The sequence below is a fragment of the Lepidochelys kempii genome, chromosome 2 (assembly GCF_965140285.1).
Source record: "Lepidochelys kempii isolate rLepKem1 chromosome 2, rLepKem1.hap1, whole genome shotgun sequence".
NCBI lineage: Eukaryota > Metazoa > Chordata > Testudines > Cheloniidae > Lepidochelys > Lepidochelys kempii.
In genome coordinates, this window is record NC_136381.1 from 3,508,048 (window position 1) to 3,533,996 (window position 25,949).

The 25,949-nt window shown below is 48.2% G+C and overlaps 1 protein-coding gene across 3 annotated transcripts in view; it reads right to left on the reverse strand.

Moving 5' to 3' along the window:
* The window catches only part of ARHGAP39 (Rho GTPase activating protein 39), a 421,649-nt gene that overhangs the window by 108,439 nt on the left and 287,261 nt on the right, over window positions 1–25,949 (reverse strand). For 2 of the 3 annotated variants that reach the window (XM_073329927.2, XM_073329926.2), the window contains one exon: window positions 9,412–9,504. The exons of the other annotated variant lie outside the window; for it this stretch is intronic. In XM_073329927.2, coding sequence (XP_073186028.1) covers window positions 9,412–9,504 — 93 coding nt within the window. The remainder of the gene's footprint in view (window positions 1–9,411; window positions 9,505–25,949) is intronic. 3 annotated transcript variants of the gene reach the window in all.

The window sequence follows — 25,949 nt, forward strand, 5'->3', positions numbered from 1 at the left end:
CAAGGCTGAGCCTGACTCCACTTAATGGGCCAGTGACAGACCTCCAGCAAAAATAGGGTATTTCAAAGATAAAAACCAAACAGGAGAAACCCTCAGGCTGCCTTTACAGCCAACGTAAAGAAACAAAACTGGCCAATATTTGTCTGTAAAGAGCTCCGATGCTGTACAGACTAGTGTTACGTACATGTTAAGCAGCTATACTGTTACCAGAGCAAACAGAACAAAGAGGATTTGATTCTATCTAGGGCCTAAACCGCTCAGATAGAAACCTGAGTGCTCTGCAGGAGTCTGGCCGTTTAACCAGTTCAGTTGTAATCAATGCAGCTGGCACAGGGGAAACATGATCAGCCCTTTTGCCAAACTGTCTTCCAGATGAGAGCTAAAAACAGCTGGGAAGACCAGGTTGGACTTGTGCTTCCCATTACAACACTGTCGGGGAGAAAGGGGCTGACTGCAGAATGGAATTTTAGCCCCGAAATATCAGATATGAAAGAGAGAAAAGTGAGGTATGTAGCCTATTTTTCGCCAGTAGTGTTTGGCCAAAAACCAAACAGGGGCCCAGTCTTTTAATTTTTTTTTAAAGCTTGTGAAATACTTGTACAAAATTTCACTTTTTTAAAGTGAGCTAGTGTCACTGCACCCAGCTTCTCACTCTGCAGCAACATGGGCACGCTTCTCAGAGTACAGGATTTTTTCAATGACTTGTGTCTGAATTAGTTTACAGTGGCACACTTAAACAACTGTCTTTAACTTTCACTTGTGAGCCAAACAGCTGCTTGGAGAGAGCATCTACGCTCATTCAGCTTTTCCCTTCACTGCACACAGCACTCCTCACACTGAACACTCATTCAGTTTGCTCCTAGTGAACACAGCAGATTCTGCCTGGTCTAGCACGACATCTGGAATACACATTTTGTAGTTATATAGAACCTCAAACTGTTTGATTGATCAAATGGAAAACCTAGGACATCACAAGAAAAACTGAGACTGTCCCAGTAGAAGGTCCCAGGACCATACTGATCCTGCCAACACTTGGATACTTTACTCCCCCAAGCAGCTCTGTTGAAGTCCATGGGGCAACTCACATGGCCATGTCTTCCAAGAACAGGCAAGGTTTAAGGTATTGCTTATTCTATGAACCCTCGACAAGAGAACGCTGGACCTGTGTAAGATGCAGATACTCTCTTCTGGATGCTCCCTTGTGGTTAAAAATTCCCTGATTCAGCAAAGCACTTAAGCACATGCTTAACTTTAAGCACACATTGAAGTGCTGCATTGAACCAAGGCTTATACCAAAGAGCTAGGAGTCAGATGAGCTGGATTCTATTCCATCCTCTGCCACTGATTCACTGTGTGACTTTGGATCAGTTACTGCCCTCCTCTGTGCCTCAGTTGACTCATCTGTAAATTGGGGATACTAACACTTCCCTACCTCATGTGAAGGCTGCAGGGGGCCGGGTTACAAGGCTAATTTATTTATGTGTGTGAGATGCTTAGATACGATGGTGATGAGTGCCTTCGCGGTGTCAATCAGCAAGACAAATGTTAAAGTGGAGAGGGGCGGTAAGAGTGCACCCGAAGTGCATGAAGTTCTACAGCACAACAGGAGACTGTCCTCAGTGGAAATGTGGCTCGTGGAGGCTACAGATCCCAGCATGCAGTGCTCCTCCTTTATCCAAGCAGGCTGGCTGTATTTAAGCCCCACAAGGCTTAGTTACGACTTAAGTCAGGGCTGAAGTGGGACGTAAGTGATGTATTTGCCATTTTGTTGACCAATCACTTAGTTTTGTGAGATCTTTTTGAAGTTCTTCACAGTCTGCTTTGGTCTTAACTATCTTGAGCAGTTTAGTTATCATCTGCAAACTTTGCCACCTCACTGTTTACCCTTTTCTCCAGATCTTTTATGAATAAATTGAATAGGACTGGTCCTAGGACTGACCCTTGGGGAACACCACTAGTTACCCCTCTCCATTCTGAAAATTTACCATTTATTCCTACCTTTTGTTCCCTGTCTTTTAACCAGTTCTCAATCCATGAAAGGATCTTCCCTCTTATCCCATGACAACTTAATTTACATACAAGCCTTTGGTGAGGGACCTTGTCAAAGGCTTTCTGGAAATCTAAGTACACTATGTCCACTGGATCCCCCTTGTCCACATGTTTGTTGACCCCATCAAAGAACTCTAATAGATTAGTAAGACATGATCTCCCTTTACAGAAACCATGTTGAATTTTGCCCAACAATTTATGTTCTTCTATGTGTCTGACAATTTTATTCTTTACTGTTGTTTCAACTAATTTGCCCGGTACTGATGTTAGACTTACCAGTCTGTAATTGCCGGGATCACCCCTAGAGCCCTTCTTAAATATTGGCGTTACATTAGCTATCTTCCAGTCACTGGGTACAGAAGCTGATTTAAAGGACAGGTTACAAACCATACTTAATAGTTCCACAATTTCAAATTTGAGTTCTTTCAGAACTCTTGGGTGAATGCCATCTGGTCCCGGTGACTTGTTACTGTTAAGTTTCTCAATTAATTCCAAAACCTCCTCTAGTGACACTTCAATCTGTGACAATTCCTCAGATCTGTCACCTATAAGAGATGGCTCAGGTTTGGGAATCTCCCTAACATCCTCAGCCGTGAAGACCGAAACAAGGAATTCAGTCAGTTTCTCTGAGATTGTCGTCTTTAAGAGCTCCTTTTGTATCTCGATCGTCCAGGGGCCCCTTCTGAGATACTTAAAAACATTTTGGTGTTACCTTTTGAGTTTTTGGCTACTTTCAAACACCTGTTTGGCTTTTCTTATTACATTTTTACATTTAATTTGGCAGTGTTTATGCTCCTTTCTATTTATCTCACTAGGATTGGACTTCCACTTTTTAAAAGATGCCCTTTTTTCTCTCACTGCTTCTTTTACATGGTTGTTAAGCCACAGTGGCTCTTCTTTAGTTCTTTTACTGTGTTTTTTAATTTGGGGTATTCATTTAAGTTGAGCCTCTATTATGGTGTCTTTGAAAAGTGTCCCTGCAGCTTGCAGGGATTTCACTCTAGTCACTGGACCTTTTAATTTCTATTTAACTAACATCATCATTTTTGCGTAGTTCCCTTTTCTGAAATTAAAGGCCACACTGTTGGGCTGTTGAGGTGTTCTTCCCACCACAGGAATGTTAAATGTTATTATATTATGGTCACTATTTCCAAGCGGTCCTGTTATAGTTCCCTCTTGGACCAGATCCTGCGCTCCACTCAGGACTAGATCGAGAGTTGCCTCTCCCCTTGTGGGTTCCTGTACCAGCTGCTCCAAGAGTATCCATATAAAGTACTCTTTAAAGTACTCTAAGAGTACTAAGAGTACTAATACTCTAAGAGTGCTCCAAGAGTATCCATTTAAAGTACTCTTAAAGTTGCTCCATTTAAAGTATCGAGAAATTTTGTCTCTGCATTTTGTCCTGAGGGGATATGTACCCAGTGAATATGGGGATAACTGAAATCCCCCACTATTACTGAGTTTTTTATTTTGATAGCCTCTCTAATCTCCCTTAGCATTTCATAGTCACTATCACTGTCCTGGTCAGGTGGTCAATAATAGATCCCTACTGTTATATTCTTATTAGAGCATGGAATTACTATCCAGAGAGATTCTATGGAACATGTGGATTCATTTAAGATTTTTATTTCATCTGATTCTACATTTTCTTTCACATATAGTGCCCTCCCCGCCCCACCGCATGACCTGTTCTGTCCTTCCGATATATTTTGTACCTCGGAATGATTGTGTCCCATTGATTGTCCTCACTCCACAGGTTTCTGTGATGCCTATTATAGCAATATCCTCCTTTAACACGAGGCACTCTAGTTCACCTATCTTATTATTTAGACTTCTAGCATTTGTGTACAAGCACTTTAAAAACTTGTCACTGTTTATTTGTCTGCCCTCTTCTGATGGGTCAGATTATTTATGTGAATGTTTCTCGTCTGATCTGGCCCATACTTTATCCTCTTCCATCCTCTCCTCCTGACTAAAACCTAGAGAATCTCTATCAATAGATTCTCCTCTAAGAGAAGTCTCTGTCCGATCCACGTGCGCCTCTGCAGCAATCGGCTTTCCTCCATCTCTTAGTTTAAAACTGCTCTGCAACCTTTTTAATGTTAAGTGCCAGCAATCTGGATCCATTTTGGTTTAGGTGGAGCCCATCCTTCCTGTATAGGCTCCCCCTATCCCTAAAATTTCCCCAGTTCCTAATAATCTAAACCCCTTGTCATAAAAATAAAGGGAAGGGTAACCAACTTTCTGTATACAGTGCTATAAAATCCCTCCTGACCAGAGGCAAAACCCTTTCACCTGTAAAGGGTTAAGAAGCTAAGATAACCTCGCTGGCACCTGACCAAAATGACCAATGAGGAGACAAGATAGTTTCAAAGCTGGAGGGAGGGAAACAAAGGGTCTGTCTGTCTGTGTGATGCTTTTGCCGGGAACAGATCAGGAACGCAGTCTCAGAACTTCTGTTAGTTAGTAAGTAATCTAGCTAGAAATGCGTTAGATTTCCTTTTGTTTAATGGCTGGTAAAATAGCTATGCTGGATGGAATGTATATTCCTGTTTTTGTGTCTTTTTGTAACTTAAGGTTTTGCCTAGAGAGATTCTCTATGTTTTGAATCTGATTACCCTGTAAGGTATTTACCATCCTTGTTTTACAGAGGTGATTCTTTTACCTTTTCTTTAATTAAAATTCTTCTTTTAAGAACCTGATTGCTTTTTCATTGTTCTTAAGATTCAAAGGTTTGGGTCTGTGCTTACCTGTACAAATTGGTGAGGATTTTTATCAAGCCTTCCCCAGGAAAGGGGGTGTAGGGCTTGGGAGGATATTTTGGGGGAAGACTTCTCCAAGTGGGCTTTTTCCCTGTTCTTTGTTTAACACGCTTGGTGGTGGCAGCATAGGGTTCAAGGACAAGGCAAAGTTTGTACCTTGGGGAAGTTTTTAACTTAAGCTGGTAAGAATAAGCTTAGGGGGTCTTTCATGCAGGTCCCCACATCTGTACCCTAGAGTTCAGAGTGGGGAAGGAACCCTGACACCCCTCCTCTCTACACCATCGTCTCATCCACGCACTGAGACTCTGAAGCTCTGCCTGCCCACCTGGCCCTGCGCCTGGAACTGGAAGCATTTCTGAGAATGCCACCATGGAGGTCCTGCATTTCAGTCTCTTTCCTAGCAGCCTAAATTTGGCCTCCAGGACGTCTCTCCTCCCCTTCCCTATGTCACCTGGAGAACTCCCTCTTGAAACTCCCTGTTAGCGGTCCCTGTTCATAGCTTGTATCACTTTGAATAAGCCTGTTATAAGACAAGGCTCCTGTGTTTCATCAAGGAGTCTCAGATGTGAAACAGCATGAAGGGATTTAAGAAGCCAACCCAGAGTTCCTCCTACACAAGCACTCAGGTCTTGAGCAGTCCAGGCAAATGACACACGTTACAACAAAGCTTAAACTTGTTCTTCAGCATAATTTTTAAACAATACCTGCTGCCTATTTAATTTTAAAAACAGCAAAAAATATCCACCTCCCTTTCCATTTCTTATAAGGAGTCTTAAAGTGTAAATCTCCTCAGTGTGATAGATATGCTTTCTTTGATCTGCTTAGTTCTTGGAAGTTCAGGGGCTCCGGGCTTCTGACCCCGTGCTGCCCATGGTTCCTAGGGACAGTCTATCTGCCATTAGGGAATTTTTTCCGCTGAGAACCCCCTGTAACATTTTGCAAACCCCAGTTTGGAAACCACTGATCTAGTCTAATATCCCAGTACCAAATGCTGCAAAGAGTATGATATGTATTCCAGTGTTCAGGTCACATCCTTGGTCGCTGGGAGATCCTCAGATCAGAGCACTTAGCGGAGATAGTGAGGATATGACTATCAGTTTGAATTGGCCATGTCTGCATTGCATGGGGATCCACACAGCACACACAGGGCCTATTGTAAAGCATGGGATGGACTGCCTGGAGACAGCCACCGCTATGGCTGTTCCAAAGTCCCTATCAGGAATCAGAGGGGATGCCCACTGAACATTACAGCATGAGACAACGCGCCATCCTCCATGCCCAGAACAATCTCCCTGATCCTTAAGGCACCTCTACTATCCTCCTTCAATCCCTCCCATAAGCCCTGCCTCTGCCATGAGGCCTTAAGAAATCAGGCAATTAAAGCCAGCTTGAAGGGCAGATGAGGACAGCTAGCATGCACTTCATCTATTGATAAGATAAAAAAACCAAACATCTATACCTATGCATCTCAAACTAGCATCTGTTTGACGGTATGCATCTCCGCCCACAGCCCCATCCTATCATGTTTCTTTGCCCCAGACATTGTTGGATCATATTAAAGAAGTTCTGTATTAAAATCACAAATGAGTTTGATTCCCCATAGTTTAAATTCCAGGGTATTACTAATTAAGAGGTCTCTTGGTTTTTGGTACTATTTCTCTCCCTCTATATGTGAAACTTGCGAGTTGCTAATTACGTTAGTACATTCTAAGACAGAGTCTGTTCTCAAAGCAATTCACATGGAGAGAGACTCAAAGCAATACTCTGTAACAACAGAAACAGCACCCAGAGACTCCCCGCCCTTTTGTTGTATTAACAATTGTGATTAAAATAGAGACAGAGGATGTATGTGGATGGATGCTTGGTGTGGATAATAACTGAATGATCAGGGAGGTGCCAGCTTAAGAATCCAGTGTCCATCAGTTGAAGAAGGCGTCAAGTGGAAATAACCAGAGAACCTCCGGAGGGCAGACTGGAATCCACCCAACAGCCTCAAGAATGGGAGAATCAAAGAACAAGATAACATCTGGCAGCACGGAGCCATCAGGAATGTGCCATCTGCTGATTGATTCAGCAACAGCATGATGAAGCAATTCCCATAGACTGGCATAGGAAGAAACTCCTATAAAAATGGACTCTAGAAAGTGAGAACTTTGGGGTCTGATTCTGCAAACCAACTTCCAGGAGCATCAGATGAGCACCTGACAAGGCCCTGCTCCCTCCTCATGTCCAGGCCACCTGGCCAGTGGCTTGGCATGAGCAACTCTAAGGCTGGTAACTATGAGAACAACCTTGCAGAACCTGTGTGTGTGTGTTTGTAGGAATGAATGTGTGAATAAATATGAGATTGAATGGAATGTTATAGCTATAACTAACTGCTTACTATGATTCTTTCTGTATTCACAATAAATGTGGTATTTTGCCTTTTTCCCTTTAATAAGATCCTGCTGGTTTTTATTTTATTGGTATAACAACATCAGCCCGAAGCCACATCTTCATATGTGTTGTACAGCACCTAGCACAAGGGACGCCATCCTGAGTGAGACCTCTGGAGGTCACGGCAATATAATTATTACTGAGAACGGCAGCGCTGCCTGGGGAGTCAGACGGTTAAAATATAGCTATTTTAGTGGTGCATAACGCACACGGTCAAGTTTTACCACCCCTTGGAATGCTTTGGGTCAGAGGTATAATGGCTCTGGATAGTCAGTACGCTCATGGCTTATCAGTCTCACTGCTCAGTGCACTTACTTGGTTCCTTTTCAAAGTGGTGCTGGGGAAGTGGTGATGAAAGTTAAACTCCCCTTTGGCTTTCAGACCCCAGTGACTGCCAACCCCTGGCACCTACTGAGCTGGGTTAACACTGAGCTGAAGGGCCATCCATTTGCTGCGCTCCCTCTGACTCTGCTGACCTTTGGCCACTGGCTAGGTGCTGGAATTTTACACAACAGAGCATTTCCCTAGCACCGCAGGTCCCCCATTGGTTCCTAATGGCTCCATACATGCGCAGGGCAGCTAAGAACAGGTCCCGCTGCCGCACGAATGAGTTACCGTTTGCTCACAACGGGTTAAGGCAACCCAGCGATGAGTCCAGTCGTGCCAGCACTTTGTCAAAGGTTAAGAAAGCGCGCCATGCTGGGAAAGGCTCAGAGGCCCATGGGAGGAACCACACCCACTCAGAAACTCCATCACTGAACGCTCCCAGCCCCCTGCTGTGAAGATTGCCCTGTCTGTAACATCTCTGGCAAGAGGCAGGAGGTAGCGTCCGTGCAGGCACCGGGGCCTCCCCTGCAGCTAATCGGTCTCCGGCCTGCTGGAGAGATGGGCTGGGGCACGAGAGTTAGCCCTATCACAGGCGGGGAAGATCAGAACTCAAGGGGGCAGTTTCTCTGGGCTGGAAAGGAGTGTGGCTGGTAGTGTTGCTCCCCCTCTAACCTAGCAGTGTAACACCGCTCTTGTCATTAAAGCAAGACAGACAGGGGCTGTCTTTAGATTCCACTGGAGTGAAATGTTATAATTAGCTCGCTCTCTCGCTCTCCCTCACACACATGTGCGCTCCCACCCCACCCTTCACTGCTTCATCAGCTGCACACGCTGGCTCGGAGGATGTTTGACAGAGATAATTTATCTGTCCAAAACACTTACCTTATTAACACCCATTTCTCAGCATTAAAACATCAGGTAGGTTCTCCCTTTTAAAAAAAACCTCTCCATGTCTTGTCAGGCCACAGAGGGTGAGCAGCACTTCCCACATCTTCCTCGTGCCTCCCTTCGCCCATCCCTCCATGCATGTTTGCAGTATAAAAACCAACCACCCCTAGATCAGATTAATCTATCAGCAAACAAGAAAATCTAAGTCATTTCTTTAACTGGCTCTGGTTAATTACCCTTCGACCCCATCTCTGCTAATTGGTACATTACAATAAATAACTAAACCTATTCAAACAGGTAAGGTGAAGATCCCAGCAACACCATAGCTGTAAAAATCTGCAGGCAATTTACCACTGAACAGCCTGCTCGGTGACTCAGCTCCAAGGCGGATGATGAAAAGCCAGCTGAGCCCACACTGGGGACTCATTAATCGGCTGCTGCTGCCGATTCACAGTGATTCATCCCTTTCCCATTCACTGCATCCATCGCAGCCACCATTGCTTCTGCAGGCACCTTTGGTTACCAGGGCATTTCCCACCACTGCCAACCCTGCCCAAATGCTGTAAATGCTACTGAGCGAAGCACAGGCCCTGTCTGCACTAGGGATGGACAGGGCTTTACACTGGATCTCAGACAGGACTCCCCACAGTAAAGCCAAACTGGGCTTGACACCCAGTGCAGAGAGCAGCTCCATGGCCAGTCACGCTCTCCAAAGCCACCTTGATCCTCATTTGGCCCCCATCCACACCAGTGTCCAAGTCACAGTAGGGGCAAGCTCCAGGGGGCCTCACAAACATGTCTCATCCCTAGCGCAGGCACAGCCCAAATGAACAGTTAAGAGGATGGACAGAACCAAAGTGGAGGTGGAGGGAAAGAGGCTGAAAAAAAGCAGGTTTGCTACTATGTCTAAGACAGGAAGGCGCTAAATGAACAGTGACATGGACCCTACCATCATGCTCTTCGATATAGGGCTTGGGTTTCTTTCTCAATTTGGATTTCTTCTTACTGTTCCTTTCCAGGAGCTCTTTAATGTGCTGAGTCACTGAGAAACAAACAAAATGATGAGGACAACAGAATGGAACACAAAAGAGAAAATGGCTTAACGCGCAGAGAGCCCTGTTTTCAAAGCCAGCAGCACAGGGAGGCATTCTCAGAAGAGCCTGGCGTTTGTTTGGGTCCCTTTGGAACAGGGAGGGCAGACGGACACATCAGCGAATTGTCTTGTCAGTTGTCGGTGACGCCCAGCACAGTCGTGTTAAGCCACATCAGCCAGGTTCTGCTCTCCCTCCATTGTGCCAGGCTGTGAGCAGAATCCGGGCCTACGACCAACATCTTCGAACTTGAGTGTCTGACGTCAGGCATCTCAATAGACATGGGCGGATTTTCAAAGGTGCTGAGCATCAGCAGCTCCTCTTGTCTGTGCTGGCGGCTGTGGGTGTTCGGCACCTTTGAAAATCAGTCTCACCTGATTTATAATCACTTTTGTGGAGTGCCTAGCTTCAGACCCTCGAGTTTGAACATTTCAGTCTGTCTGTCTTGCTCAGGTAGTTATGTTCTGCTGGCCTCAATTCCCCCTGCAGTCTCACTCCCTGCCTCAGACTGTCATGCTGCATTTGTTGTGTGTGTGGTTAAACAGCTGCTGCTGCACTTGGTCCAGGCACAGAGCTGGAACCCAGCAGCTCCGGGACCTATTCCCAGCCCTGCCACTGGCTCACAGTGTGATTTTGGGCAAGTCCCTTCAACTCTCTGCCACTAAAATCCTAACCTGTTCCTGCACTCAGTGCACAAATGCTGCTTCTTACGATCTTACATTTATGGAGAGCTTGACATCAAGTCTCTCAGGTTCCTTCAGAATATGAAGGAATTGCTGAACTGCAGCACTCTGGGGTGGAAAGCAGCAGCCCCTCCTCACTAACACAACAGGTTTTCAAAAGTTTAAGAAAAGATTAACTCCTCCTGTTGAAACTGCAGCGGAACTGAGGCTGGAAGAACGTAACCACCCAGTCTGGGATTTGGTCAGGACACCAGGGTTGAGACCCCTGCACGTGCAGAAGAGTTCCATGGGATCTTCAGGGACCAGAAAGGGACAGGACCTTGGCTTAACATTGCATCAGAAAGATCTAACGCCGGCAGATTTGAAAACATGGCTCCTGTTAACATAAAATGACATGGGGAAAAAATAAAGGAACCATAATAAAACAATAGTAAGATGTTGGGCCTGGGACCAGCCTTTCCCTCCTGGGGTCAGAAGGAAAACAGAGGTTGATGTTAGACACTGGCTTTCGTAGGTGGGACAGGCAGTGCCACAATCCAGCATTGACCAAGGCAACTTAATGAAATGAGCTTCATTTGCCTGTTACAGGTCAGCCTAGGAAGAGTGAGAGCGTGTGTGGGTGCGTGCATGTATTTTGATGTATATAAAAGTTACATATTTAAAGTGGAGAACAGCCTCAGAGACCCACACATGAAGGTCTGGTGGCCGACTCTGACTCCTGTGGTACTGTGTACTCACCAATATACGCTGTTAGCATACACATGGCACACTTAACAACATGGAGATTCACGATGAGAGACCCACTCCTGTATGTGCCACGAGGCCTTTAAATACCCTGCCCACAATGCGCCCAGAGGCATACATCCACCAAGCCCACGCCACCCTAGCTTTTGTGCATCCAGGGGAATATGGCAGCCCACCCCCGCTGCCACATGTCTAGGCCTGACCTTATTACATAGATTAAAAGTGTCCACATTGCACTGGGGGATTCCAGGTTTATCATCTCTTGCGCTATGGCCATACACAACCTGTAGGGTCTGAGAGCAAGCTGGGTTCGTTTTGGCTCATGCATCATCCATGGTAATAAACACTTTATGAGCCAAAGGCTGCTCTGAGCTACACCTGCATAACCCCATTGTCTCCAAACTTTATTTGCTACATGTGACCAATCCCATTGGTGTTCTGCAGGGATGGACGGTCCAATGCACAGTTGATTCCTATAGTTAGCAATTCTGCTGGTGGCGCATGAGCTGGGATAGACTCCGGTCTCCCTCTCAGAGCTGGGATGGCTCTCTGGAGCTCACAGGAGTAGTGAGCAGTGGACATGGATTTGTGTCCCTGAAGTGAGCTGATGGAGTTCTCAGTGCAGCAAGGGGAGCGGTCATTGCCTGGGAGGCTCTTTTTCCTTTCCTGAGGCTATTTGCACTCCATCCCCACCAACACGTCCTGCTCAGAGCAGAGTGGGGGCAGGAGCACAGCTTTGCTGGGACCACAACCCACTGACACAAACCTCACAAGGACAAGAAGCTCTTTGAAAATCACTGGGGCCAGCCCACAGGGTGCCAAACCCTGTGCCAGACTCTTGATCAACAGGCTGGGGTTGTTGCTCAAGTTGGGTGCAGAGGAGGAGGCACTGAGAGAGACAGCTTCATCTAATGCTGTGAGCACAGAGCAGGGAGGCAGGAACTCCTGTGTTCCAACCCAGGCTCTAATGCCAATTCCCTCTGGCTTTGGCCAAGTCCCTTCCTCTCTCTGAGCCACATTTTCCCCATCTGAAAAATGGGAATAATGATACTGACCAGCTACCAAAGGGCTTGTGAAGGTAACTCTTTGCAAAGGGCTTTAAATGGCATTGACAAATCAGAAGAAAGTCAGAGAACAAGGAAAGTGATCAAGGGGCTGGAGGGACTGATTCATGAGGACAGATTAAAGAGCTAACTCCGCAGTGGGGCTAAGCAACTGTAACACACAAGAGGGAGGGGTCATAGTGAGGAGTAATGGAAGCAAACAGAGAAAGGTTGAATATGAAGAAAGCTCTCCCAGCCTTGAGGTGGATCAGACTCCGGAATCATCTCCCAAGGCAAGGGCTGGGAGTTCCTTTGCTTTTAATTAAAACTGGAGAAAACCCCGAGCCTAGCCCAGGGGGGCGCACTCCCCGTGCGGGCAGCAGAATAGATGTGACGTGATGGGGAAAGGCCTCCTGCTCAGTGAAGGTGGAAAGTGCTGTGTACCTGCGACATTACACGCTACTGCTGCTGTTACTCCGCTGTGTTACAAGGCCAAGCACAGCCTAACAGCCTCCAGCAGAGGATGGTGGCTCCCGGACACAGAGAAGAGAAAGAAATATCCTGCGGGGACTGGCCCCAGCACATGCCCTGGGTCATATGGTGGGGGCAGCCCATGGGCCCAGAAATCCCACTGCAGCCCTTGCCTGCTTAGGCAAGGGGCAAATGAGGTGTAAGGCTTGGCTGGGCCCTGGTGCCCATCAGAGCCTATGTTCCCCCGCCCAGGGTCCGGATTTAGGCTGTTACGTTTCACCACAGTCCCATGGCTGTCTGCAGCACCGCAAGAGACCTCCTGTTCGACAGCAGCCTCGCGAGCACTCGTTTCCCTCGGTGCTACATCGGCTCAGATGCCAGCGCTGCAGGAAATCAGCTCAGGCTGGTGGAACGGAACCGGGGCACTCCAAAGACAGCAGTGGGGAGAGGAGGGGGAACTACAGGCTCCTGGGGACAAGCTGAGGGATCCCTTGCACGGCTGGTGAGCAGGGATGGCTCTGACTGAACCCGCCTGGGTGCCAGTTGCTAGCGGCTCCATTGCAGGTAGCAGGACAGCCTCTCCTTGCGGACTGAATACGCAGAACTGAGCATTCCTGTATTACTCCACTGGAGTTCTCAATAAGCAGCTGGCCTTACGTGGCTTCCCCAGTGATGGGCCCCGTGTCCAATTTGGCCCATCTATCTCTGGCCCCCGCTCCTGCAGTATCTGTGTGCCTTGCCATCCCCAGTGAAGTACAGAGTTCAAAACACCAACACCCCCGCTGGCCATGGAGCGACCAGTGAGGCCCCCGCAGGCAGCGGCATGGCGCCCTGCCTGCAGCAGCACAAACTGCTGGGGCACCGGCTTGGGCCTGCATTGCTGGCGCCAGTGTGAAATCATTGGCACCTAAAGTTTGGGCCTAGAAAACACGAGAGAAGTACTGTCATGCACTGAACTGCACTACGCTCCACACACTTGCTAGCCTGGTCAGCATGCACAGTGACCCTCTGCGTCTTCTTGGAGCTGGATGATGGACAAGGCACAGATCTCATGTTCTGCCCAGGTATGTGGCTAAGCCGGACAAGGGTTGTGTGTCAAGTGAAGCAGGCATCAGCCACGTAGCAGCGTGAACAAGGAGGGGGAAGACGCTTGGGGCCCAGAATTTAACAGAAGCTGGGAGCATGGCAGAATCCAGGGAAGGCAATGATACACTGGTTGCCTGTAACACCTTCTGCCTGAGCGTCTCAAATCCTCAGTCCATTAACAAACTGAGCCTCACAGCTTCCCTGGACTAGAAAGTGAGGGACTGGGAAAGGCAGGGCCCTGCCCTGAGTCACAATCTGAGTCTGGGACAGAGCTGGGAACAGAACTCAGGAGTCCTGAAGCCTAGGCTTGTGCTTTAACCACAACACCATCCTTCCTCCAGGCTAGCACAGAGTTATTTTAGCTCACATGTGGCGCTATCCGTAATGCTAGAATCAGGGGAGAGAGGGAGGGTAAAGAGTGTGCCCATGATCAGAGCAGGGGCTCTAGCCAGGCCTATCTCCAAGCGGAAGGCTGATCCTAGACAAAGGCTCAAGCTTCTCCCATCCCACCAATTCTCTTTGCTCTAGGGCTACAATTTACCTGTTTCCTCCCCACCCCCAATCCCATCTCTCCCATAAACACAAGGCTGTAACTGCAGCATCTCACCTCCAACTGTGTCAGCAGAACACGCATCCTCTGTGGGACTGCGGTCAGGCCACTGTGTCCATCAGCCAGCAGGCTGGGCTCTGGGGCGGCCATGCAGCCATGGTCCCTCATGCCCTAGGATCAGATACCAGGCTGTGGGTGCAGATCTAGGCTGACAAAGAACTGTATGTTGGCTCTCAGGGGCCGGCGCTTCTGTCCCCCACCATCCCAGTCACGGCCTACATGATGGCTCACAGCCATAGCCCGATGGACAAGCTCTGCTCCCACGAAGGTATCATGGGATTAGCATACGTATGCCTTTGCCTGGGAGTCACTGGCAGTGCACCGTGATTACTAGGGCTACTGGTGTCTGGAGTTTATTCATTTCATTTTTTCAGGTTTATTTTTAGCAGATTTTGAGGGTTGCGCAGATGTCCAAAGACCAGGATTTAGGCGGGCTCTCCCTTTGTACACACCATCATGAGCAGTCTCTGTGGAACATTCCCCAGTGCACTTAAACCGAGTACTGCTTCACGCAGCACTGCCTCGAAGTGCACTAGGGAACCTTTCATGGTCACTAACAGGGTCTGCAGGGACATACTAATATGCAACACATTAGTGTGCTTTAGAAATCACACCCCCGTAGTCTTACTGCTCGGCCTAGACAAGCCTGTAGATACAAATAACCATTTCTGGTGTTTTGCCACTGTTTGTTGGATAAATACCCATTTATTTCCCCCTCCCCCCTTTTTGGTATCAGGGTGTTTTATTGGTGTTTATCAATTAAAGCCAAACCTCAGATGCCCTAATGATAACCAGGCCCACAGACACAAGGCTCACTGGGAGAGCAGCACTGGGACTAGCCTAATGACTTGTCTAGTCAACTCCTGTGCTGGAAACCAGGCTTCAGGGGCGACAGCATAGCATTTGCACGGCAGGCCGCACACTGTTGCTGAAGCCGTTGAGAGAGGCAGCTGGGTCTAATGGTCTCTGCACAGGACAGGCAACCCCTGGGTTTAGGCCTGGCTCCGCCACTAACTCACTGCATGGGCTCAGGCACCTGATTTTGCTTCTTTGCCTCAGCTTCCCTGTCTGCAAAGTATGACGTGACAGGGGTGCGTTGCTCTCCCTCCCTCATAGGCCCCATGCCAGGAGAAGGAGGTGTGTGATGGTGGTTGGGGACTCTCTCCTCAGGGGGACTGAGTCATCTATCTGCCGCCCTGACCGGGAAAACCGAGAAGTCTGCTGCTTGCCAGGGGCTAAGATTCGCGATGTGACGGAGAGACTGCCGAGACTCATCAAGCCCTTGGATCGCTAACCCTTCCTGCTTCTCCACGTGGGCACCAATGATACTGCCAAGAATGACCTTGAGCAGATCACTGCGGACTACGTGGCTCTGGGAAGAAGGATAAAGGAGTTTGAGGTGCAAGTGGTGTTCTCGTCCATCCTCCCCGTGGAAGGAAAAGGCCAGGGTAGAGACCGTCGAATCGTGGAAGTCAACGAATGGCTACGCAGGTGGTGTCGGAGAGAAGGCTTTGGATTCTTTGACCATGGGATGGTGTTCCATGAAGGAGGAGTGCTGGGCAGAGATGGGGTCCACCTAACAAAGAGAGGGAAGAGCATCTTCGCGAGCAGGCTGGCTAACCTAGTGAGGAGGGCTTTAAACTAGGTTCACCGGGGGAAGGAGACCAAAGCCCTGAGGTAAGTGGGGAAGTGGGATACTGGGAGAAAGCACGAGCAGGAGCGTGTGAGAGGGGAGGGCTCCTGCCTCATACTGAGAAAGAGGGGCGATCAGCGGGTTATCTCAAGTGCCTATACACAAATGCACAAAGCCTGGGAAACAAGCAGGGAGACCTGGAAGTCCTGGCAAAGTCAAGGAATTATGATGTGATTGGAATAACAGAGTCTTGGTGGGATAACTCACATGACTGGAGTACCGTCAGGGATGGATATAAGCTGTTCAGGAAGGACAGGCAGGGCAGAAAAGGTGGGGGAGTTGCAGAAAAAAGGGAGCAGTATGACTGCTCAGAGCTCTGGTATGAAACTGCAGAAAAACCTGAGAGTCTCTGGATTAAGTTTAGAAGTGTGAGCACCAAGGGTGATGTCGTGGTGGGAGTCTGCTATAGACCACCGGACCAGGGGGATGAGGTGGACGAGGCTTTCTTCCGGCAACTCGCAGAAGTTACTAGATCGCACGCCCTGGTTCTCATGGGCGACTTTAATCATCCTGATATCTGCTGGGAGAGCACTACAGCGGTGCACAGACAATCCAGGAAGTTTTTGGAAAATGTAGGGGACAATTTCCTGTTGCAAGTGCTGGAGGAGCCAACTAGGGGGAGAGCTTTTCTTGACCTGCTGCTCACAAACTGGGAAGAATTAGTAGGGGAAACAAAAGTGGATGGGAATCTGGGAGGCAGTGACCATGAGTTGGTCGAGTTCAGGATCCTGACACAGGGAAGAAAGGTAAGCAGCAGAATACGGACCCTGGACTTCAGGAAAGCAGACTTCGACTCCCTCAGGGAACTGATGGGTAGGATCCCCTGGGGGAATAACATGAGGGGGAAAGGAGTCCAGGAGAGCTGGCTATATTTCAAAGAATCCCTATTGAGGTTACAGAGACAAACTATCCCGATGTGTCGAAAGAATAGTAAATATGGCAGGCGATCAGCTTGGCTTAACAGTGAAATCCTTGCAGATCTTAACCATAAAAAAGAAGCTTACAAGAAGTGGAAGATTGGACAAATGACCAGGGAAGAGTATAAAAATGCTGCTCGGGCATGTAGGAATGAAATCAGGAGGGCGAAATCGCACCTGGATCTGCAGCTAGCAAGAGATGTTAAGAGTAACAAGAAGGGTTTCTTCAGGTATGTTGGCAACAAGAAGAAAGCCAAGGAAAGTGTGGGCCCCTTACTGAATGAGGGAGGCAACCTAGTGACAGAGGATGTGGAAAAAGCTAATGTGCTCAATGCTTTTTTTGGCTCTGTCTTCACGAACAAGGTCAGCTCCCAGACTGCTGAGCTGGGCAACACAGCATGGGGAGTAGGTGGCCAGCCCTCTGTGGAGAAAGAAGTGGTTAGGGACTATTTAGAAAAGTTGGACAAACACAAGTCCATGGGGCCGGATGCGTTGCATCCGAGAGTGCTAAAGGAGTTGGCGGCTGTGATTGCAGAGCCATTGGCCATTATCTTTGAAAACTCATAGCGATCGGGGGAAGTCCCGGACGACTGGAAAAAGGCTAATGTAGTGCCCATCTTTAAAAAATGGAAGAAGGAGGATCCTGGGAACTACAGGCCAGTCAGCCTCACCTCAGTCCCCAGAAAAATCATGGAGCAGGTCCTCAAGGAATCAATCCTGAAGCACTTACACGAGAGGAAAGTGATCAGGAACAGTCAGCATGGATTCACCAAGGGAAGGTCATGCCTGACTAATCTAATCGCCTTCTATGATGAGATTACTGGTTCTGTGGATGAAGGGAAAGCAGTGGATGTATTGTTTCTTGACTTTAGCAAAGCTTTTGACACGGTCTCCCACAGTATTCTTGTCAGCAACTTAAAGAAGTATGGGCTGGACGAATGCACTATAAGGTGGATGGAAAGTTGGCTAGATTGTCGGGCTCAACGGGTAGTGATCAATGGCTCCATGTCTAGATGGCAGCCGGTATCAAGTGGAGTGCCCCAAGGGTCGGTCCTGGGGCCAGTTTTGTTCAATATCTTCATAAATGATCTGGAGGATGGTGTGGATTGCACTTTCAGCAAATTTGCGGATGATACTAAACTAGGAGGAGTGGTAGATACGGTGGCAGGTCGGGATAGGATACAGAGGGACCTAGACAAATTGGAAGATTGGGCCAAAAGAAATCTGATGAGGTTCAACAAGGATAAGTGCAGGGTCCTGCACTTAGGATGGAAGAATCCAATGCACCGCTACAGACTAGGGACCGAAAGGCTAGGCAGCAGTTCTGCGGAAAAGGACCTAGGGGTGACAGTGGACAAGAAGCTGGATATGAGTCAACAGTGTGCCCTTGTTGCCAAGAAGGCCAATGGCATTTTGGGATGTATAAGTAGGGGCATAGCCAGCAGATCGAGGGACGTGATCGTTCCCCTCTATTCGACATTGGTGAGGCCTCATCTGGAGTACTGTGTCCAGTTTTGGGCCCCACACTACAAGAAGGATGTGGAAAAATTGGAGAGAGTCCAGCGAAGGGCAACAAAAATGATTAGGGGTCTGGAACACATGACTTATGAGGAGAGGCTGAGGGAACTGGGATTGTTTAGTCTGCAGAAGAGAAGAATGAGGGGGAATTTGATAGCTGCTTTCAACTACCTGAAAGGGGGTTCCAAAGAGGATGGATCTAGACTATTCTCAGTTGTAGAAGATGACAGGACAAGGAGTAATGGTCTTAAGTTGCAGTGGGGGAGGTTTAGGTTGGACATTAGGAAAAACTTTTTCACTAGGAGGATGGTGAAACACTGGAATGCGTTACCTAGGGAGGTGGTAGAATCTCCTTTCTTAGAAGTTTTTAAGGTCAGGCTTGACAAAGCACTGGCTGGGATGATTTAATTGGGGATTGGTCCTGCTTTGAGCAGGGGGTTGAACTAGATGACCTCCTGAGGTCCCTTCCAACCCTGATATTCTATGATTCTATGAAGCATGGTCCAGGGCACTTCCTGGAGGAGGAGCAGACAGTAGGGGGTATACAAACATGCATGCTGGAGCTTGTCTCCTCTAGAGCCTGCCTTGAGAGCACAAACTAGTGGCCTCTTCACGGGCCGCTCCTGCCAGAGGAAGGTACTTGCACAGCACAGCCCTGCAGAGGAGGGGCGGGGTCCATGAGGCATGGAACACTGGGGAAGAACCTGCCACACACTACTGCCGTTTCAGCCAGGGAAGGCCAATGGGCAGCGCACGTAGAGGTCAAATGCAGCCGAGTACCACAATGCAGCCCCTAGCCGTGTCGTGGTTAATGAGGGACTGCAGCCTGCACAGACATGCAATGCTCCATCACGATTCAAGCGGCGTGTGTGACTGAGCTTTGGGTAGTGAACTGAGGCCTCATACATGCAGACAACAGGATCGTCAGTGGAGCCTGAACCTGGGACTTTCAACACCAAATCACAATATCCTACCTACTTAAACAGAAGGAGCAACTCCCCTAGTGGGCAGTAAGCAGTAGGCTGTCAGAGACTCTGGAGACAGCCACTAGAGGGAGACAGGATCACATGCACTAAACCAGCAGTATACTGTAGCAACTCAGAGTTACGGACACCTCGGGAATGGAGGGTGTCCATAACTCTGAAATGTTCATAAATCTGATCAAAGTGCAGTTCAGGCTCCAGATCCAGCAGCTGACGCTCCAGGCCAGGCTTCAGCAGCAGCTGAGCTCCCTACTCAGCCTCGGCATGAGTTTGCAAGCTTGTCCCCATCCTGATGGGGGAAGGGGGTGTGTGAAAACAGCGTGTTCCCCTCCCAGAGAAGGAGGAGGTAAAAACAGCGCATCCCCCTCTTGGCGAGGTGAGGAGGAAGGGGGGAAGGTGGGGCAGACCCCAGCACTGCTCCTGCTCTGCTGGCTGGCTGGCTCCGGCTGCCGTGGGCTGGAAGCCCCAGCATCTTGCGGTAAGTGGCTGCCCCGTGTGTGGGGGTGGGGACAAGCAGCCCAGATGTGTCTACTTTTAAGATGCAATATAAGCACAGGACAGTATTTGCACTTTTTTTTTGGTCTCTGCTGCTGCCTGATTGGTTACTTCCAGTTTCATTTGGTGTCCAGTTGACCGGTCAGTCCGTAACTCTGGTGTTCGTATCTTTGAGGTTCTACTCTTGTTTGTCTGCAGCCACAGGCTGTGTCTCCACAGGCCCCAGCTTTGTTTTAAAGACCCATGTGATGTCACTCGCGTAGGTACGGTCCCATGGCTCCTGGCTAACATGCCAATCTAGCCTCTGCCATGAAATTTTGATTCCTCCTATTGAACCCCTTTAGTTCAAACATGAACACTGCCTATTAAATTCCCTGGTATTTGCCATGTTCTGCTCCTCATAGCATGCAGTTCAGTCTGCACTTTTTAGCTGTGGGGTAGCTAGTTTCTGGAGAACACCCTGTAGCTTAAAAGTATGAAGAAGCCAGTTAGTCATATGTCTCCTATTAATATCAGTCACATTCAGGGCCAGCCCTAGACCAAATGGCGCCCCCCCTCCATTTATTAAGCATTTGAATACCTTATTTTTTATTGCATTTGTCGCCCATTTCACAACTTTGATGCACAATTTGCATGCATGACTTATTCCTGTCACATAAGAAGATAAATGTACATGCTAAAATCAGTAAATCTGTATTTATTCATGCCATATATAAGCAAGTACAAAATTTGTTTCCTCTAAGCTTATAGAAACTTTTTAATTTTAAGAATAACTGAAATGTATTATCAATAAAACAAGGTTCACAATATTGTAGCTGGGCTCTCACTTCACTTTGTTCTTATATCTCACTGACTGACAGGTAACGTCCTGCTCCTTATATCCCCAAGAGGGCCTGGCTGACAGCATTCTAGAAGGTTCAAGTTAAATGTAGCGCTCAGAAAATCTGGAAGGTTCCACAAGATTCTAGAAAGGTCCAGGAGGCTAGTGAAAAATGAAGCCACATTCACAATACCTGAAACATTTACTTCAAACATTCTATTTTCCCTTTTGTCACTAACAACAAAAACAGTGCCCTGAGTCCGGCGCCCCCAAGCCCAGCACCCAGGAGGCTGCCTGGGTTGTCTGCCCCTAAATCCAGCCCTGATCACATTGTCAAATAAGGAGCAGCTGGATTGGATCAGGGCATCTAGTTCAGTGTGCTGCCTTCAGAGCAGTGGCTTATACCAAGTTCTTCAAAACAGGGTGAGTTTCCTCCTCCCTCCCCCATAGGGCACCTGGCCAACTGTATAGTACAGGCCCATGATGGAGGTATTTCTTCCTGTCCCCAGCTGACCTTTAGCTCATGCCTTGAAGCCATGAGATTTGATGGAACTTGTGATATTTTATTCTCACATTTGTAATTACAGCTGCTGTTCTTATTAATATACAGCCCTCTAAGGTAGGGGTGGGCAAACTTTTTGGTCCGAGGGCCACATCTGGGTGGGGAAAGTGCATGCAGGGCCATGAATGTAGGGCTGGGGCAGGGGGTTGGGGTGCGGGAGGGAGTGCAGGGTGTGGGAGGGGGTGCGGTGTGCTGGAAGGGGCTCAGGGCAAGGGGTTGGGGCGGAGGAGGGGTGCAGCATGTATGAGGGGGCTCAGGGAAGAGGGTTGGGGTGCAGGAGGGGTGTGGGGTGCAGCAGGGGGTTGGGGGGCAGGATGCAGGAGGGGTTCGGGGTGTGGGCTCTGGCCCGGCACTGCTTACCTGGAGCGGCTCTGGGGTGGAGCAGCTCCGTGCGCTGCCCTCTCCTGTGGGTACCTCCTCCGAAGCTCCCATTAGCCACAGTTCCCTATTCCCGGCCAATGGGAGCTGCAGGGGGTGGTGCCTGCAGGCGAGGGCAGTGCATGAAGCCCTCTGTCTCCCCCAACCAAGCCCCCTCAGAAACATGGTGCCGGCCGCTTCTGGGAGCGGCACGGGGCCCGCAGCACCGCAGGGGTTGCAGTCCTGCAGGCCGGATCCAAAGCCCTGACGGGCTATATGCGGCCCACGGGCCCTAGTTTGCCCACCCCTGCTCGAAGGTGATGTCTGTACTGCAGCTGGAGATGTAATTCCCAGCTCTGGGAGACATACACACACCAACGCTGCTCAACCTAGTGTGCTAAAAATACCAGTGTGGCCGCGGTGGCTGGGTCTAGCCCGAGGTAAAAGAGGAGCAGGCAAAAGTACGACCCATCAGAGATCCTAGGGTGGCCAGCCTGAGTTGTTGACTATGCAGCCACAGACACACTGCTATTTTTAGTGTGTTAAGTCTCCCTGGGCCGGGAACTACTAGCTGCTGTGTAGATGCACCCTATAAAATAATCTCTAGCTCACATACAATCTCCTCCAACAAAGCAGGGGCCCAGCTTGGGAAGCATTTTCTCTTAATTAAATGTTGCAAACTGTACTCAGGTAGCATGAGGATATATTTCTAAGGTGTCCAAGTATACCTATTACCTAATGGTAATCAAATCCCATGCTCGGGGATGAGGATGCTTCCCACCCCCAAATGTACAGTACTGAGTACTGCTCCCTGCAGCAGCCGGGATACCGGCCTAACTGGACTCACCCACCCTGACAATGGCTATGTGTGTACCTGAACTTTTGCCTGCTCCTCTTTTGCCTCTGCTTCAATCCCGGTGCAGCGTTTTGAGACCGTTTGCATCCACCTCAAGTTGCAATAACTGCACTTTACAAATCACAGAGCGGCCTCTGAATCCTCTGCCCTCGGAGCAGGATGAACTGCAGCTCTGTATATTACGAAGCACAGAACTACCTTAGCTCTGATCCCTGGGAGGAAGTATGGAGCCATGAGGATCACCCCATTTTCCCCCTTCTGATCATCTCCCAACCCCACTGGATGTCTGTTTATGACACCGTAACAAATGGCTTAATGAGCCAATGGTGAAGGTTAAAACTCCCCAGGCCTCTTTGCTCAAAACCAGTAACAATCACAGTGAGTCAGTGGACGCTTGCATACCAGGTCTCAGATTTATCAGCTGTGCTCAGTGTGATACCCATTTATTGCTTTCTAACTCCAGGAATGTTCTTGTTTAATTAATGTCTGCAATCACAATGGCAAAGAACATTTCAAGGGAAAGAGCGATTAAATGCTCCCTAGGCTTAGGTATAAAATCTCCCCACTATATTTTCCACTGTATGCATCCAATGAAGTGAGCTGTAGCTCACGAAAGCTTATGCTCTAATAAATTTGTTAGTCTCTAAGGTGCGTATCTTTTTACGGATACAGACTAACATGGCTGCTACTCTGAAATTTGGGGATAGTTACAGACATCACATATTGCCAGAATAGCCCCTCTGATCCAAGCCAGGTTTCAGAGTAGCAGCAGTGTTAGTCTGTATCCGCAAAAAGAAAAGGAAAGGAGGATTTGTGACAAATTTATTTGATCATAAGTTTTCGTGAGCCACAGCTCACTTCATCGGACGCATGTAGTGGAAAATACAGTGGGGAGATTTTATATACACAGAGAACATGAAACAATGGGTGTTACCATACAGACTGTAACGAGAGTGATCAGGTAAGGTGAGCTATTACCAGCAGGAGAGAGAGGGGGTGGGGGAGGAGGAAACCTTTTGCAGTGATAATCAAGGTGGGCCATTTCCAGCAGTTGACAAGAACGTGTGAGGAACAGTGTGTGTGTGTGTGGGGGGGGAATAAACATGGGGAAATAGTTTTACTTTGTGTAATGACACATCCACTCCCAGGCTTTATTCAAGCCTAAGTTAATTGTATCCAGTTTGCAAATTAATTCCAATTCAGCAGTCTCTGGTTGGAGTCTGTTTTTGAAGTTCTTTTGTTGAAGAATTGCCACTTTTAGGTCTGTAATCGAGTGACCAAAGAGATTGAAGTGTTCTCTGACTGGTTTTTGAATGTTATAATTCTTGACGTCTGATTTGTGTCCATTTATTCTTTTACGTAGAGACTGTCCAGTTTGACCAATGTATATGGCAGAGGGGCATTGCTGGCACATGATGGCATCTATCACATTGGTAGATGTGCAAGTGAACGAGCCTCTGATAGTGTGGCTGATGTGATTAGGCCCTATGATGGTGTCCCCTGAATAGATATGTGGACAGAGTTGGCAACGGGCTTTGTTGCAAGGATAGGTTCCTGGGTTAGTGTTTTTGTTGTGTGGTGTGTGGTTGCTGGTGAATATTTGCTTCAGGTTGGGGGGCTGTCTGTAAGCAAGGACTGGCCTGTCTCCCTAGATCTGTGAGAGTGATGGGTCATCCTTCAGGATAGGTTGTAGATTCTTGATGATGCGTTGGAGAGGTTTTAGTTGGGGGCTGAAGGTGACGGCTAGTGGCGTTCTGTTATTTTCTTTGTTGGGCCTGTCCTGTAGTAGGTGACTTCTGGGTACTCTTCTGGCTCTGTCAATCTGTTTCTTCAGTTCAGCAGGTGGGTACTGTAGTTGTAAGAAGGCTTGACAGAGATCTTGTCAGTGTTTGTCTCTGTCTAAGGGGTTGGAGCAAATGCGGTTGTATCGTAGAGCTTGGCTGTAGACAATGGATCGTGTGGTGTGGTCTGAATGAAAGCTGGAGGCATGTAGGTAAGCATAGTGATCAGTAGGTTTCCGGTATAGGGTGGTGTTTATGTGACCATTGCTTATTAGCACCATAGTGTCCAGGAAGTGGATCTCTTGTGTGGACTGGTCCAGGCTGAGGTTGATGGTGGGATGGAAATTGTTGAAATCGTGGTGAAATTCCTCAAGGGCTTCTTTTCCATGGGTCCAGATGATGAATATGTCATCAATGTAGCGCAAGTAGAGTAGGGGCATTAGGGGATGAGAGCTGAGGAAGCGTTGTTCTACGGCAGCCATAAAAATATTGGCATACTGTGGGGCCACACGGCTACCCATAGCAGTGCTGCTGATTTGAAGGTATACATTGTCCCCAAATGTGAAATAGTTATGGGTGAGGACAAAGTCACAAAGTTCAGCCACCAGGTTTGCTGTGACATTATCGGGGATACTGTTCCTGACGGCTTGTAGTCCATCTTTGTGTGGAATGTTGGTGTAGAGGGCTTCTACATCCATAGTGGCCAGGATGCTGTTTTCAGGAAGATCATAGAGGGATTGTAGTTTCCTCAGGAAGTCAGTGGTGTCTCGAAGATAGCTGGGAGTGCTGGTAGCGTAAGGCCTGAGGAGGGAGTCTACATAGCCAGACAGTCCTGCTGTCAGGGTGCCAACACCTGAGATGATGGGGCGTCCAGGATTTCCAGGTTTATGGATCTTGGGTAGCAGATAGAATATCCCAGGTCGGGGCTCCAGGGGTGTGTCTGTGCGGATTTGTTCTTGTGCTTTTTCAGGGAGTTTCTTGAACAAATGCTGTAGTTTCTTTTGGTAACCCTCAGTGGGATCAGAGGGTAATGGCTTGTAGAAAGTGGTGTTGGAGAGCTACCTAGCAGCTTCTTGTTCATATTCCGACCTATTCATGATGACGACAGCACCTCCTTTGTCAGCTTCTTTGATTATGATGTCAGAATTGTTTCTGAGGCTGTGGATGTCACTGTGTTCTGCACAGCTGAGGTTATGGGGCAAGTGATGCTGCTTTTCCACAATTTCAGCCCGTGCACATCAGTGGAAGCACTTATGTAGAAGTCCAGTCTGTTGTTTCAACCTTCAGGAGGACCTTCTATCTGCTACCCAAGATCCATAAACCTGGAAATCCTGGACGTCCCATCATCTCAGGCATTGGCACCGTGGCGGCTCGTTTATTTGCGCATCTACCAATGTAATATATGCCATCATGTGCCAGCAATGCCCCTCTGCCCCGTTCATTGGCGAAACTGGACAGTCTCTACGTAAAAGAATAAATGGACACAAATCAGACGTCAAGAATTATAACATTCAAAAACCAGTCAGAGAACACTTCAATCTCTTTGGTCACTCGATTACATTTCTCCCCCATTGTTCCTCACACTTTCTTGTCAACTGCTGGAAATGGCCCACCTTGATTATCACTACAAAAGGTCCCCCCCCGCCTCCTGCTGGTAATAGCTCACCTTACCTGATCACTCTTGTTACAGTAAAAAGAAAAGGAGTACTTGTGGCATCTTGGAGACTAACAAATTTATTTGAGCATAAGCTTTCATGAGCTACATCTCACTTCATCG